The sequence below is a fragment of the Carassius carassius genome, chromosome 26 (assembly GCF_963082965.1).
Source record: "Carassius carassius chromosome 26, fCarCar2.1, whole genome shotgun sequence".
Lineage (NCBI taxonomy): Eukaryota > Metazoa > Chordata > Actinopteri > Cypriniformes > Cyprinidae > Carassius > Carassius carassius.
The window spans coordinates 11,821,490-11,838,351 of NC_081780.1; the positions used below are offsets into that span (position 1 = coordinate 11,821,490).

Consider the following 16,862-nt stretch of genomic DNA (forward strand, 5'->3'; position numbering starts at 1 on the left):
TGAGTACATTTTCAGCAAATGTCAATTTTGCGATGAAAAGGAACTACTAAACAATTGCTAGTCCCCATTGGCTTCCATTACTATGGGAGTCAGTATGGACCATCAGCATTTTCATTTATGTCAGTTTTTTAAGTATTATGACATATATCCGAGTAATACACTGAAAAAAGAGAGAAGTCTGTTGTTTCATTGGAAGGTCAAGTTATGATATTTGAATTTAAAAAAATAAATTAAAAAATAAAATCACGAGGTCAGAAAATAGGATTTTTCCACAATAACATCAGTAATGTATGTTTAGACAATATATTTCTAAATGCATGAATTTCCATTTCATGCCAACTTTATGACTAGGTAATTGATTAAGTGCATATTTTTCAGCCCAACAGGATCTCATACATATAGAGCTTCATTTAATAACTCAAATAATTAAATAAATAAAAAGAGGAGAGTTGAAACTTATTAATAAAACATTTGAAATTGTATTTCCTCATTTTATTTCAGATGTCTCAGGTCTTCAGCAGCTTCTGATGGACACAAGGAATAACAATTTTACAAGTTTGCTTGATTGAACATCATTTGTGCTAAAGAGGTGGGCCTCCATCTATTAGGGGCGTGTTTATTACATATTGAGGCGGGGCTAATGTGGCATGGGGTGTGGCCTAGTACTGCATAAGAAAAGTTCTTGTTTCCTATAATCAGGTGTTTGTCATCCAGCTCTCCATGTTCAAGTCCTAACATCTGAAAAATGTTCTCCAGATGGAAGCTTGTGTTGTGAAGAGCATTAAAACATTCATTTAGAGAACACAATGTGAGAGAAATATCAAGCAGTACCTCTGAAGTAGGTGTGCAGTCACAGGCACTTGTAGAGGCCGCTGTAGAGAGAAAAAGCAAGCCGGAAGAAAACAAAGGGAGGAGACAGAGTGAAGCAAATCCAAGAAAACATTTAAATATTTTTTCCCCGTCATATTTCATCATAAAACAGGCCCTTCTCTTTTAAAGTATAAATAAGAAAAGCCAAAAACAAAAATGTACTAATACAAACTCTTAGATTTCATTCATCAGAGTGGTTTTCACTCAACATCCATCCATCCATTTTTTCTTTTGTTTTGTTTTTTGGTGCAGAAATGCTGGTAATCAGATCAACAATGTGACGAAGCATCAGTTAAACATTCCATCTTCAGACTGAATGGTATTTTAACAGAAGTAACCCCTGAAAATTAATAATTAAACTAATATTTTGACTGTTGCAGTGCAAATATTAACATAAAAAGACAAACATGGAATGACAATGTTTTTAGTTCCGAATACTGAACTAATATCAAAGTGTTGCACTGCAAAACACAGAATCTGTCCATACAGTAAGAGAAATCAAGTCCTGCAAAGCAAATCCTGTAGTGTGTTTGTGCACATAATTCTGAAAACATATTCCCATTTTTGAGATGCTAACATAATGAAGGTAAATTTTGACTACACCAATTCAATGGAACTTATTAACAAAACATTCTACTATACAACTACTATACATAACCACAAATGTATTAATCACTAGATATTATAATTTGTTTAGTTATTGTTTAACAAAAGAGTTCGAAGCAGTGCAAAATCATTTTTAAGACATTCCTCCAAAGATATGACATTCAACATCACACACCCTGACACTTAGTGTGTAAGACTGCTCTGGGGTTAAAGGTCAAGGGTGGAATGTGCTTCTACATTGTGTACGAAAGTTTGAGAGAGAGAGAGAGAGATAGTTAGCGAGAATGCGAGTTCATCACCTCTTTGCTCGTCGACACAAAAATTAATGAAGTGAAAGACATAATAAAAACAGGAAGAGAGCAGCAAAACATCTGTGGAATTCCACAGGGCTGTCCGAAGAGACTTTTCACTTGATTTTTTCTGATGCTAAAGCTTTGTGTGTATACTATAGTAAAGAACACTGTTCTTTAAGAGCAGATGCCACTGATTGCAAAGTCTGGATCCCGAGGTGAGATCACCGTCCCGGCACACATACCATCCTCTTCTCGGATGCAGAGTTGGGATTTTTTATGGGGCCGGGCCCCTCCAAGCACTCTGCTGCCCCCCAGTGGCAGGTGTCAGTCCTGTATGCACACACATACATGCACTGCCACTAGCTGTTGCTGCCCCTGCTGGTGAGTTTGAGGGTCTTCATTTGATGCTGGAGAGAGTCTTTCTCCATATGGGCTTCCGCTAGCGCCATCTTGGCTTTGGAGAGCTCCAGTTTCAAGCATTCATTCTCCTCCATGAGCAGCTGTGTGGATAAAAATAAATAAATAAATAAAAAAAACATTAGCTTGGCACACAAAGTGTTTATTGTTTATCAGTCTAGATATGCTAGATATGCAATTGTCATTGTATAATTGAGGGGTTATATTTTGAATAATTGTACTTTTTCACTAAGGTCCACGTTTAATATTAATCAAGCTTTTGCACCAACAACTTTATAGTTATGAACATTTTCTACACACTTTATTTGGCTCTCAGAATAATAATAATAACTAGAATGTACATTTCCTGAAGAAAATGTGAGTGGTGCTTGCAGTGGCAAAACTCGGCGCCCTGTTGCCACCCATGATGCCTGTGTGATGTCGTGGAGCCGAGATATAAGTACTTTATATTGCTATATGGTTGCTAGGGTGCTCTATATGGTTGCTATGGTGTGGCTATATAGTTTATGGGGTGATATTTAAAGACTATTTACCAGCCCGAATCCAAAAACCCCAAGCCAGTGTTTCTATGTAGTTATTTTGTTGAGATACAGCTATTAAATGTAGTTAAACGGTTGCTAGGGTGCTAAAATTGGTTGCTAGGGCTTGGCTATGAAGTAGTTATGTCACTACATATGGACTGCTTGATAGGCCAAGTCAAAAGAGCCCACTCTTAAGTATTTATGCCTTCCTGAGCCAAAGATATTATGTCAGATAGTTTTTCCAATGTTAAGTCTATGGGATATTTTTACACATTTTCTTCGTCCGCTGTACGAATATTGTACTTCCGATTGCTTAGAAAAGTCATAGCACACCTCTCCTCAATAAGCCGCACGTTTTGACATCTCATTCATGGGTCTGTGACAAAAAATGCGGGAGGAGTAGCGCGCCAAAGTTTTGTCAAGGCGAATAGTAATAGTGATGCCTTGCCTCCGGCAAGCACCACTAATAAAAAAGAACTACTGTGAGACTTCTACAACTAAAATGATCAGGCGGCTTTTTAGAAACAAACTCATATAAGTCATATTTTGCCAAAGTTGGACTTTTTCAGAAGAATATGCAGAGCTGTAGGTGCAACACCTTTTTACAGTTATCATTAGTTATTTCTTTAACTAATTTCTAGTTAATTTTAACAGCATCTATCTTAATTATTACATCATTGTGACTGGGTGAGACACCAAAAAGGCATCACTAGTCAGGTTTCCATTTCAGGTTTGTGCAAAACTTTTGCAATATATTTTATATATGTCAATAGAAACTGTTGTGGAATGACAGCGTTTCCATTATCCAATGTTATGCGATTAAAATGAAATTTTTCCTCTCATGACAAGTCATTGCGATGGATGCTCCAGTGCACGTGCAAAATGTACGTGTTTCAATTAGCTGTATTTTTCAATTCGCAATTTCAATTTTAACAATTTGAAGGTTAATGGAAATGGGGCTATTGATGTGTAACTGCATGTAAATGTTACAGGTTTCTGTCATCGGAAATTGAAATATTTCAGAACAAGCCGTTGTTTGCAGCCTAGCTTCAATTAATAATAATAATGATTTTTTGGATTGGGGAAGTTTGGAGTTTTTATAGTACAGTATGTTTTCACAGCACATAAAATAGATTTTTATAGAAAACTTAATTTTTTATAATAATAATCCCTTTAAAATGTAAATAAACCAAGTCAAAAAAAAAACGGAATCTTGCATCACCATTAAAGGCTTACAAACATACATGGGTATTTAGATCGCAAACCAATATGTTCACATAAAGCTGCAATTTTACAGCATTATGTGGACGTACCCAGATCATGCAAAAATATTTTACATATCGCACGTTGTTCGTTATGTACCTGTTCTCTACTTGAGGGGGTGGGGCTTGTGGGTGACAGAGCTGCAGTCTGAGTGGCTTTTGGCTCACTGGCCACACCTACAGGAACTTCAGGGACAGAACTGAGCCTGCTGTCATTCACAGGCCCCGCCTTCTGAAGCTTTGAGTCCGCAGCACGCGCAGCTGTCCAAGGGGAGAAAGGGGGAGGGATGCGTTAAGTACGTGCAATCCTGAGGTTTAATCCAATTTCAAAATAATTAAAAATAGAGGCAAACTTCAAAGTAAAAGAGATTTGCATGCATGTGCCAAAGGGAGGGGAAATTATGCTATAAGGAACAATTAAAGTTTAGGAGAGGAGGAGGTAGCAGGAAGCGAAAAACAGGAAGTAAGGGACATGAATAACCTCCTCCGATGCTGAATGAGCCATCATCTTGGCGATGAATAAGAAGATTATTAATATGCACGGCGATTGGCGTGGCCTCAGTCTCAGATGCTTTGTCACGGGGACCATCATCCTGATTTAAACACATATATTAGTACATACATGCTGGTTCTGGATAAAACTGTGAGCCGTATTGCTATCTACTAGGGTTTTTTTATTGAAATCAGTGCATTCTGGGATTGCAGCTCAATAGGTTTTGGAACTGAGGAGCTGTGTACAATCATGCATCGTATGTACAAAACATTGCTACTGGTGATAACCATAATATAAAAAAAAGTTAATATTCATATCATGTCAATACAACATATTCAATGGTATCAGACATAACCCAGCACCAGAAGCTACTGCTTTCACACAAAATCTTGAGGACATGACAGATGTAAGCAAGACCCACATTCAAAAAACTCATCTTAAATTAAATTCATTGGCCAAGAAAAAAATAAATAAATAAATAATAATCTAAAGTGATAGCCGATGATTATTCTGATAAAATCTGATAGTGTAACAGTCTTGTGTCTAAATGTACCTTCAGATTGACGTGTGTATCTTTGATGGTGATCTCCATGGGGAGAACCTGGGAGGTGGAGTCATCCTCCAGGAAGAGAGCGAGGTTTCGCAGTGATGTCATGAGGAAGTCGGCACTGAAGGCCTGTAGGCGGCACTGCAGGAAGCCATTCTGTTTGGCCAGAGGGGAGTGAACCGCAGCTCCCGGGCCGCTTTCAAGCCTCACCTGCACCTCTGGATTTAATAACACCGTGCTGAGGTCCGACCCTGACCCAGAGCCTGGGAGAGAGAGATTGATAAATATCAGAAATTGAGTAATGTGCTAATATTTTCCTTAACAGACTTGTGCAATAAATGTTCTGTTGGTTTAAAGATTCTGAGTTTGGATCCATGAAATGCTTTGTTCACACAGAGCACATGACCACATGAGCACATGAGACTTCTGAGCAAATGACCAAGCAAAGTCATATCTAAAAGTAATAAGCTCAGAATTCTAGGTGATACACAAGCTTCTAATGTCATATGGGGCGTGTATACTTGTTTACTAGTTACAAGGCTGCTTGCCCTAAACTGTAAGTCAATAACTAGACACAAAATATTGATTTTACTGAGTTTAAATATTTTATTAGTTCACTAAACGCCAAGCTTCAATGAAGAAAAATGGTTCCTAGCAAGTGGCTTATAAATGTACACATAAAGTAGCAAGACGAATGAACTAGTTCAAACAAAATTAACATTTAAATGAGAACATAAAGTCATTCCACTTATAACATGGCTTCTCAGTACATAAATAATTAAGCGGCCATGAAATATGGATTTGAGATAAAACTGTTTAAAATAAAACTTATCCATACCGTGTTATTATCTAATAATCAATTTTATTGTAAACTGCAATGTAAAAAACAACCATCCTGGCAAGAAGAACACTGAAATAATAATACAGTAGTTTTCCTACTTAAGTCCTCCAATTTTATTTTCAATACAATTAATAACTATAACTGAGATGAAAGATGGCACCAGTTGCGTTTGGCTAAAATTAGAGGATGAGACCATGGTACGACAGTCACGAAAGAACAGTCTTAATTGGAGAATAACAGACTATAGAATACTGCGATTGACCAATCCGAATCAAGTCCTTCAGACAGTGTCATAATAATGAATGCCAAACTCAAAGATACAAGCTTATCAGCTGCACTTGAAGGCAGCAAGAAAGGTTATGCCGATAATACAGTAAGTGTTCCTGCTGCTGGATAGCCTAATGTATCACTGATTATTTACATGCCATTAAACTTTTTCAACTATAGTTCCTGTAGCTCTCATTGATAATGAATCATTCAAACCACAGATCACGGTCAGTGTGAACACCCTTTTATATTTTAGATGCCGTTATACAAAATACACACGATAATAACGAAGATCTACATGATGAAAACACCATCTACTCAATGTTACTGCAGGTTTCTCCACGCAACACAATAAGTTTTGGATCTAAGAGGACACGTGAACGTGTACACAGTCATGCAGGTAACCAATGGATCACTAATGAGTAGAAAAATAAGGGCCCGCTACATAGACTGTGGAACCAGACGGCAAAGCAGGACACGGGAGACAGCCACCAGTGTCTAAAAATAGACAAATCCAAAACATTGAAACCCTGCACTTAAATTATGCATTGAATCCAAAATGTCAGCACTACAATGCCTGCGGTAATGAATAGAAATCTCATTGAAATTCATTGAAATTTCCTACAGCAGAGGGCAGAAAGGAGACATCAAATGATATCGGGGCTGTGCAGTTTGGCGGTCCCAGAGGGTCTCATGGCAGAGGAGTCCATGGTATCTACTTCGCTGGCTGCCCTACATGTTCTTGCTTTCGAGAAGACTGAAGATTTGAAACTGAGACTGCATTAACATCCTCACCTCCTCTGCCCAGAACAGAGAGAAAAACACCCGACGCAGAAGCTCGTTCAGCAGAACCGTTAAATAAGTGATATAACCGAGTAAAGAAATGTGGAGACAGAATAGGCAACCAAGCTCTTTACAAAAGTACTGAAGCATTGCTATGGTAAGATGATTGTAGCAGATGGTACTAACATAGTACGCCAGCGTATACTGATGATAATCATATTTATATTCTGTGGTATTTGCAGTATTCCAAAGCACTTCAAGGAACACTATGGTATATGTCCAAAAACGTGGTATTATCATGGTACTGTGTCCACAAAAACCTTAGTACCATGTGCTTTTGTAAATTCTAAGAGTTTAATACAAATTTGACTTGCCTTTTTGAATACATTTTTTTTGTTTTTGTTTTTATAATTATGAATTCCAACCTATGAATATTTATAATGTCCATTTGAATAATATTGGAAATTGCCAACTTGTAATTTAACTATAATAGAATAGAAATTATATGACTCAATTATAATCAATTAATTTTAATTCATTCTCTTTAATACATGACAAACAAGTTCTTATGTAGTGCTGCATGTACATAATAATTATAATATTGTAGAAAAAGATAGGGGTGGCTCTAAACTTTTGTCCATGTGCATAAAGTTCAGTTTAAATTTCTTGGAAGGAGAGTTAAAGGGATAGTTCATCCAAAAATGATAATTCAGCCCTTTGTGCCGTTCCAAACCCGCAAGCCTTCGTTCATCTTCGGAACACAAATTTAGATATTTTTGATGAAATCCGAGAGCTTTCTGACCCTGCATGGACAGCAACGCCACTGACACATTCAAGGCCCAGAAATGTAGTAAGGACATCATTAAAATATGTGACCCTGGACCACAAAACCCTTTTTTAACTATTGCTAAAAATATACCTCAGTGACTTAAGACTGGTTTTGTGGTCCATGATGCTGAGTAATTAATGACAGAATTTTCATTTTTGGGTCAACTATCACACTTCACACGTCCAACATCCTGTGTGACCACACTGGAGTTAGAAATGCTCAGACCCCATAACAAGGAGAAAAAGCGATCCGATCACTGGTATTCCTGTCATTCCGGACTCAACTTCTTGATTAATCCTAGAACAGATGTGACTAAAACAAGCAAGCGCAGCACTTTCTCTCCCTACCGAAGATACTGAAGAAAAATACTGCAGGAGGAAAAAGTGAATAAGTCAGAATAACTGAAAATAGGGAACATGGGAGCAGATACAGAGAAAGATACAGAGAAACAGACTGGAAAAACAGAGGCAAGCAGAATCAGTCAAGAGAAACTGAGCAGAGAAAAGCCTAGAGATTAATCCTTGGAGAGGAAAGAGGCAGTGCACTGAAACAGCCCAGATAGATGAGTCTGTATGTGTGTACAAAGTCTCCTGAACCAGCAGTTCTGCTACTGCAGAACCCAGTGGTCTGTGACAGTAGAGAAACAACAACACAATACCAAAGCAGCTATAGGAGAGAGAGAGAGAGAGAGAGAGAGAGAGATAGGGGAGCAGGGACCAGTGAACGAGAAAATGCTCCATTAACAGCACACACAACCTACAACACTGCTTCAAAAAAATAAAAATACAAAACTCTTATTTACATACTCATCCACCAACTGACTAAATGTTTTCAGCCAAGGTGCTTTAAAGGGGTTCATATCAGAAGCACAAATTTGCTTTCTGTTGAAATCGTGTTGTGCTTTTGCATATTGTTAGACTGTCAAACAAACTCTTCCCAATAAGCTGCTTCTCTAAAACATCCCTTTAAAACATTGCTACTAAAAGCACTGAAGCAAAAAAATGTACATGTTAATATTACAAAAAGTTTAAGCTACTGTCTGTGCAACAAATACAGCACTCTCAATAATAAGTAGGAGACTTAATGTTGGACTGAATCAAATTTGTTAACATTAATTAAATAATCCGTAAGTTCTCTATTGACGAACACAACCACTAGTAGTTTATAAAGATATATCAGTGGGCTAGTCAGTAAATTATTTTATGTTTGTATTTTTTGGAAGCAATTCATACTTTTATTCAGAAATGGTGTGTTAAATTGATAAAAAGTGACAGTAAAACATTTTCAATGTTAAAAACAATAAATGTACAAATAAAGGCTGTTCTATTGAATCACTTGAAAAATCCTGAAAAAGAAATGCACCAGTTTTCACTAAAATATTAAGCAGCACAACTGTTTTCAACACTGATGATAAAAAAAAAAATGTTTCTTGAGCACCAAATCAGCATATTAGAAAGATTTCTGAAAGATCATGTGACACTGAAGACTGCAGTAATGGCTGCTGAAAATTTTCACAGGAATATATATATAAAAAAGAAAGAGAATAGAATAAGTCATTTTAAATTGTAATAATATTTCACAATATTACTATTTTACTGTATTTCTTTTTTTAATAAATGCTGTAAATGTAGCTTAGGTGACCATAGAGAAACTTTTTTTTAACATACAGAACCCAAACGTTTGAACAGTAGTATTCTCGCTTAACACAAAAAATGCTGAAAGAGTGATCACAACTCACACTCATGCAAACTCACAGACAGAATCTACACTCACAAACATGCCAACAAACACACACACATACTATGCAAAAATATGAAGATACACACTTGAAGTACCTTCGCAACTTTGAGCGACTGATGCTGTAGACAATAAACCTGAAGAAACGCAAACAGCAAGTATTTATCAGGTGTAACAGCAACACTACACTACACACACACATAAAAACATACGTGTCAATCAGTCTTACCCAGGCCACGGTTGCTAAGATACTGCCGCAAACTGACATTGCCGAGCTGGTTGGGTCGGATCCGTCCTACCTCCAGAGCAACTGCTGTATCATCACCCTTCAGATCCAGAGAACAGCAGACTGACTGAATCTTCAAAACCAGCACAGACACCTGCAAATTCACGCAATACAGATATTTTATATTTAGATACTAATAAATGCATCATCAAATTGCTTTCATTCAGGAGAAGAGAAAAAGCTAACGTTATCAACCAAGTTGAGCATGATATAAAAAGTAGAATGAAAGAATAAATAAAAAGGGGTTATTACAAGGTCTTTCATGGGTTCATCTATGCTCTGTGAGGCAGCACTGATGGCGTCAGGTGACTGGCCCTCATCTGCCTCCTGAGCGAGAGTCACATTTGTCCCTTCTGTGGAAATCTGTTCATTTAGAACATCCTTAAAACCAGAGATTGATATGTCATCTGCAACAAAAAAACATTTGTGTATTATTTGGTAAGAACAAGATAGTGTAACAGCATATCCAGAGCCAAATTGAGTTGCAAAGCTCATCACATCTGGGCCTGATGTTTAGCCTATGCTAAATGGAAAATCTGAATGAATTTCTGGTTATCAAGAAATTTTCAGCATTGCTCCATTAATGGAACAAAAATAGCACAAAGATAGGTGTTACAATACTGCCCCCTTGTGGTCATACATCTAATACAGCGCTTGTATAAAAAGAAAACCACAAGTACTACAATATGGTGTTCATGAGTGCATATACCTCTCTCCAGCAGGCTGTAGCTGTCACAATCCTCGAGTGAGTAACTGTCAATGGAGACATCATCCAGAGACTGTAGTGAAGGGCTTTTCTTCATGATCTTAGAAAAGGATACTGAGAAACTTGACTGCGACTTGCCCTGAATCAATCGACCACTGCAGAGTACATGCACAAAAAGTAGAAAACAGTGAGCATGAGAATAGATGAGCATGTTAGTACCAACATAAATGATACTAAGGCGGCAACATTTTTGGCACTAGTCAGAGACCGAGTCGCCAAACTCTGCGCAAATCCACAGTCCTACACATAACACAATGAAGGACAAGCTAGTGTGAAATGATCACAAACACTATACCAGTTTTCTGCACAAACATTCACGCATACACAGATGGGAACAGAGTCCTAAGGAGGGTGTCTTACATGTTGGACATGGAATATAAGGAGGTAGACCTGCTGTGCGTGGAAGTTAAGAGGTCAGAGACCACTGATAAACTGCCTTTCCTTTGGAAGAGAGAGATCAAACACACACACACACCCAAATGTCACACTGAGAGCAAGGAAGCAGTTGTGCATTGGGTTTTATTCCCAAATATACACATGCATACTCTCATAACATTAAATGGCATCTGTATCAATCCCATCTACATTGAGTTATAACATTTTCTATTCTACACCACTGGTGAAAAGTGCACCAGTGCTACTGTCGTGAATGTACATTGAAAACTGACAAGAAAAAAAATAATTCTTGAAATTATTAAAGGTGCTGTATGTAGATTTTTGAATTTACTGAAGCATAAAAATACCATAATATGTTTGCAGATATTTAAGAAACATTCTAAGTTAACATACTTGTTTATCTGAAAAACAATACTACAGTCATTTATCTTAATTTCTTTCTGGTAATTCTAAAGACCTTGATTAACTGGTTCAGGTGTGTTTAATTAGGGATGGAACTAATTCTGCAGGAAGGTGTCCTTCCAGGTCTAGACTAGGTTAGGATGAAATTCAAAGAGTTTCATGGGTTACTAACTAGTCCAGTGATGGGCAACTTGGGTCCTGCAGAGTTTCACCAAAGTTGCCCATCCCTCATCTAGTCCATGGGTAGCTAACCCTGCTCCTAGAGGGCTTGCAGCGTTTAGCCAACCCTAATCAAATACTCCTAAATCAGCTAGGTTTTCATCATGATTGAACATTAAAGGCCAGGTCCTTGGAGCAGGGTTGGAACTGAAGTTTGCAGCAAGGTAGCCCTCTAGGAGCAGGCTTGGATTCCCCGGCTGTCTGGCTCACAATAATGTCTGGCCAGTATGCTGTCCCATTTATACCAAAGTGTGTACTCTACGGTGGACTGCAAAAGCTTATGTTAGCATTTGAGACAGGGATATGCAGCGCTACTTGCATGATTAATTTCCAAAAAACAAAGCAGGAAAGACTGGACAGCTGTGCTCTAAATACACAAACAGTAATACCTGGACATGGACTGAGGTAGCCTGCCTCCATGACTCTTGTCGCTCCATTCCCTGGAGGAATTGTCAGACATGGGATCTACTACCATGGTTCCACCTTGTGAGGTTACACTCTGCTGCCCTTCGGCTTCAGTTCTTTTGCCCTCCCCATTGGGATAGCCTTCTCTCAAATCCTTCTTCTCCTCAGATGGCACCCTCCCTCCAGATACCACGCTACTCCTCTCATCCATAGGTACCTTTCTCAGAGCAGGAGATGGAGAAGGAAGGAGAGGAGATGCGTTGATGGCATGTGTCCCTGCACCAAGTAGCTGATCCGCATTACGAGTACCCTCTCCTGCAGCCGAGGGCCTCTCGTGCCCCTCGCTTACCTCACTCCCGGCTTCAAGAGTGGCCCTGCTTTCTGAAGGGGATACGTCTGAGTCCAGAGGGCTGGAGTTTAAATCTGATTGGGGAATGGGCTTTAGGAGTAGTGTAACTTCTGCACTTTTCATGTGCACGCCCACGCAGGCACTGAAGGGTTGAGTGGGACCCTGGCGCTTGGAGCCGTACTGCTCCAGATCTTGCTGTAAAGAGCGCTGCAGAGATTTCACAGCTTTTTGCAGTCTGAGCAGAAACATATACTGCCCATGGCTCACCTGAGCACTCAGGTGCTTCTGAACGTGCACTAGCACCTGCAAGTCTACTTCACTGGACGAGGATGAGGAAGCAAGGGAAAGAGACGAAGAGGAGTTGCTTAAAAGGCCATCCAGAGAGTGTGGTTCGTGGAGGCCATTGCTTGGCGTGTTGCTGGGAGATGTACCAGTGCTGTAGTACTCCTTTAGAAGCTTCTTCCTCTGCAGACGACTAGCTATCTCTGCTGACTCACTGCGAGGCAACAGGTCTGACCCTACGCCTGCTCTGAGCCTCTCATGGAGCTGAGTGTATCGGGCAGGGTGGCATGCCCAAAATGTCAGAGGGAAGGAGTCCACACAAGGTGTCGGACGACCTCGCCCACTGCGTGAACTCTCATAATCCACCCAGAACTGGGAAAAATGCACGGCCCACAAGTCAGTGGCTGCTGGTGTTTTGAGGGCATTGGTGGAGAGAGATGGCGGAGCAAGGCCACGGTACACATCATGAATGCGTGTGTCCTGCTCATGAGCATGCCGCTGGAAGACAGAATGCAGCACAGAGAAGGAGTTTTGAGAGCGAGGAAAAGACGAAGAGAGGGAGGTGAAGAAGGGTTGTTCCTTGAAGGCCTGCAAGAGGGCTTCCAGACTGGACCGAGTACATCCAGAAGAGTGACGTGTGTTAGTGGCTACCATCTCTGAGGTCTGGACTGAAACTGAGCGGGGCTGGTCAGGCTGAGTCTTCTCCTGGTCTGTAGGGATCACCAGCTACAAACATAGAGTTTTAAATTAAACTATAATACGATAATTTATTACAATAAGCTTCCTCAAATCTGGACCTGGAGGGCCACTGCCCTGAAGAGTTTAGCTTAAACTCTGATCAAACTCACCTGTAATTTCTAAAAATGTTGAAGAAATACCTTGCTCAGATGTCTTTTGGCTCGTTTCCACTGAGTTGTATGGTTCAGTTCTGTACGGTGTGCAATTCTGTCCATTCCCATTGTTAGAAGTATTGAATTGTAACAAAATAGCAAACTGTACCATTTTTTGGGACCCTTCCATTGGAGTACCTAGCACAGTAGTTCAGTACATAAAGGGTGGAGCTAGACTCGCTGCAGAATGCTGATTGGTTGACACAAATTGTCATTTGTGTGTGCTACAAGGAGAATGACAACACAAAGGGAATGAAGCGTCTCCAGCCCTGTTTACACTTGGTATTAAGACACATTTTGGGCGATCGGACCACAAGTGGCCAATAAAGACACATACCCATTCACACATGGCATTTTAATCTGTCTCTTCTGCCCACTTTTGGTCACTTTTGACTAGATTACCCCGTGGTGCTGATTATGTCAAGAGGCGGATCCCTCTGTTGACGTCAAAACACGAGTGGAAGGGCTAGTTATTGCACACAAATATTATGACTGCTTGTAACTTACTGCTGTTTCTTTTCATGTTATCAGAAAATAACACTTCTGATTCGGCCCGTCAAAGTTTAAATCCCATCTGATAAGTGCATTTCCTTGTACATCTTGTGATTGTGTGTTAGGTCAGTAGGCGGAGAGTAAGCTGTCTTTTGTTCCTGTGGCTCAGTGGTAGAGCATTGCATTAGCAGCGCAAAAGGTTGTGGGTTCAATTCCCAGAGAACACACATCCTGTTAAAAAAATTATAATGTGTAGCCTAAATGCACTGTAAGTCACTTTGGATAAATATAAATATTTCTAACACGTATAAATAGAAAATTTTAATTTAACTGGCACTACTTTATCACTACTTTCTGGAATACACCCGTCTATCAAATAGGGGTACTTCTGGCAGTGGAAACAAGCCCGATCAAGGTGTACCGTTCCTAATCGTACCATATTGTACTGTACTGACCCGTACTGCTCAGTGGAAATGAGCCATTTGATTAGGGATGAAGCTAAACTGTGCAGTTTAAGTCAATGTAAGTAAGAACTACCTTCAGCATGAGTCCGTCCACTCTGATATCTACATGCTCGTCAGGTTTCTGTGAGTCATTGAGTTTGTACAGCTCCATAAATTGCTCTAAGCTCTGACGAAGGTCCAGCGCAAACAGATTGAGCCAAACCAGACTGCGAGAGTCAAGCACCAGCTGTAGTGCGTTTAACTGCACATACAGGTTGGGACAAGGGACTGCAGAGAGAGTTTATTCATGTCAATTCATGGAATGCTTGAGTTGAACTTAGATATTAAGTGATTATTCTGATTTGTCAGCATTTACAATGGAGGTTGTCACTTCTGTCTTACTAGGATAGTCTTTGCCATCCGGGAAGTAGTACTCTGTGAATTCCGCATGGATAGCCGGCATCTCTTGGGGGAGGTAGAGGGATTTCTTATTGCAGGAGATCATGGTTTGAGGACTTGAGCGTGACTGGTCTGCTGTAGACACCTTCAACACAGCGTAACAATCCACATTTAAAGGGTGACTTATTAATCGATATTTCATCATTTACTCAGTCAATGATGACAGCACTGATGCATCTCGATGAAACACATCTGAATTTGAAACGACTACATATTGTATTTGTATTCTTCCATACAAACCTTATAGATGCTGAAATCTGCGATCTGTAGTACAATTGAGCTGGACATGAGTTGGGATCTCGGTAAAGGTGGGGGAGAGAAGGAAGTGCTGGAGCTGGTGGAGATCTTTCCTGTAGGAAACAAACTCAGACATCACAAACACAGTGGGCCATCTGCACAAACCACAGCCATGTGTTTGTGAGGCACCTCAAACGCACACCAGAGAGGTACCTGTCTCCAGACACCAGCAGCAGTTGGCCGTGGGGGAGAGCGGCCACAAGCCATCTGGGCCTGAGTCCAGCTCCCTAACCATTATCTCTCCACCCTTTGCTTCTAAGACAATAGACTGATGGACTGGGGACACAGAACCCATTACGCAAAAAACCTCTCAAACTAGGACAGGTGTTAGCTGCTAACAGGACACACTTACTGACCACAACACATTCTAATGACTTCAAAATTAAATCCATGATAATTATATACTCATATAATATAAATATTAGCCATAATATGCTATTGAGCTAAAACCTGTAACACTTTAGCTAAAGACTCTTATACAAAGCACTTTCAGTGGCCACTTTTGTTAGCCATAAACAGAACTACAACCTATAACTGTGTAGTCAGTGTCATCTGAAAGTGTCTTTGTGAAGAGCCCTTAAAATAGAGTGTCACAAATTCTTGCTTTATCGACTGTTTGGATGAGCAGATATCCAGATCTATGCATCAATAATTAACAGCTGTCAATTAAGTGACCACTGTCCGGATCACATTCCACCCCAAAATCCCCCCTTAAAAATAAATGAACTACCAAATAAAAAATGAATTAATAAAACAGATATATATATATAATGTGTGTATGTGTGTAATATGGAAAAATGGGTTTACCGGTAATAGTCATGAAACAAATATCTAAACATTTCTTATTTATTTCTTTTAATTTTGGGGTCAAAAATGGTCCAGACATGTTCTCGATAAGTTGCATGAAATTGATCCATTTTCTGTTCTTCAGTTACAATGAGATGAAATCAGCCAATCAAGATATGTTAATGGGAAGGACGTTCTCACCATGTTGAGGGGAGCTCTGGGTCTGACCACTGACTGCATTTTTGAGCATTTCCAAATTAGACTTAAACTCATCCAGGAGAGAACAGGCCCAGGCCTCACGGGACTTTGTGGCCTCACCGTAATGCATCCAGTGCATACAGGTCTCACCTGAGAGAGAGAGAAAGAATGATGTTTTCATAATCGGAACATCTTCCTGTTTAACATGTTATTACAGTAAGAATCTAATGTGTTTGAGGAGTTTACCAGCTTTGTGGTAGGGATAATAATCTACGCTGATAGAGCTGAAGGACAACTGCACTGCACCACCATCTAATCTCTTATTAATTCCTGCAGATTGAAAAAGACATATTTCAGCGTAACACCAAACTCTATAACTCACTTTGGTGTTAACAGAATTATGTGTGAATATGTGGTACCTCTGTCGTTGTCAATGGTGTCATCGCAGATATGCAGGTCGAGATGTTTGATTTGGAGGTGGTGTGAGGTCTCACGTACATCATAGGCGTTAAACAGCCGTGCCATAGAAGCACTCTGATCTGCTGTGGCTGAAGCCTGCTGTGTGCGCACCTGCTGGGCTGAGGGGGGCGCCGAGGTTACCTAAAAACATAGAAAAAAAGGTGAAATCACTAATGTAAATTGTAGGAATAAAATGGACAACCAGTAGGGGGCACCAAAATACTAGAAAGCACATTTTTAAAAAGAGATAGTCTGCAACAGGTGGTG

General features: G+C 39.7%; 1 protein-coding gene across 4 annotated transcripts in view; it reads right to left on the reverse strand.

The window, feature by feature from the left end:
- Positions 1-456: 456 nt before the first annotated feature.
- The window catches only part of LOC132105809 (bridge-like lipid transfer protein family member 3B), a 33,458-nt gene continuing 17,052 nt past the window's right edge, over positions 457-16,862 (reverse strand). The window contains exons 8-23 of one of the 4 annotated variants that reach the window (XM_059511223.1): positions 16,556-16,736; positions 16,383-16,466; positions 16,140-16,286; positions 15,096-15,205; positions 14,799-14,940; positions 14,491-14,684; positions 11,925-13,297; positions 10,879-10,959; positions 10,462-10,613; positions 10,005-10,159; positions 9,696-9,846; positions 9,565-9,603; positions 5,016-5,272; positions 4,451-4,562; positions 4,070-4,230; positions 457-2,269 (exon numbers count right to left, since the gene is read on the reverse strand). In XM_059511223.1, coding sequence (XP_059367206.1) covers positions 2,129-2,269; positions 4,070-4,230; positions 4,451-4,562; positions 5,016-5,272; positions 9,565-9,603; positions 9,696-9,846; positions 10,005-10,159; positions 10,462-10,613; positions 10,879-10,959; positions 11,925-13,297; positions 14,491-14,684; positions 14,799-14,940; positions 15,096-15,205; positions 16,140-16,286; positions 16,383-16,466; positions 16,556-16,736 — 3,480 coding nt within the window. In that variant the 3' untranslated portion in view covers positions 457-2,128. Of the gene's footprint in view, positions 2,270-4,069; positions 4,231-4,450; positions 4,563-5,015; positions 5,273-9,555; positions 9,604-9,695; positions 9,847-10,004; positions 10,160-10,461; positions 10,614-10,878; positions 10,960-11,924; positions 13,298-14,490; positions 14,685-14,798; positions 14,941-15,095; positions 15,206-16,139; positions 16,287-16,382; positions 16,467-16,555; positions 16,737-16,862 lie in introns of all 4 variants that reach the window. The other 3 variants (XM_059511222.1, XM_059511225.1, XM_059511224.1) reach the window with 3 other exon arrangements.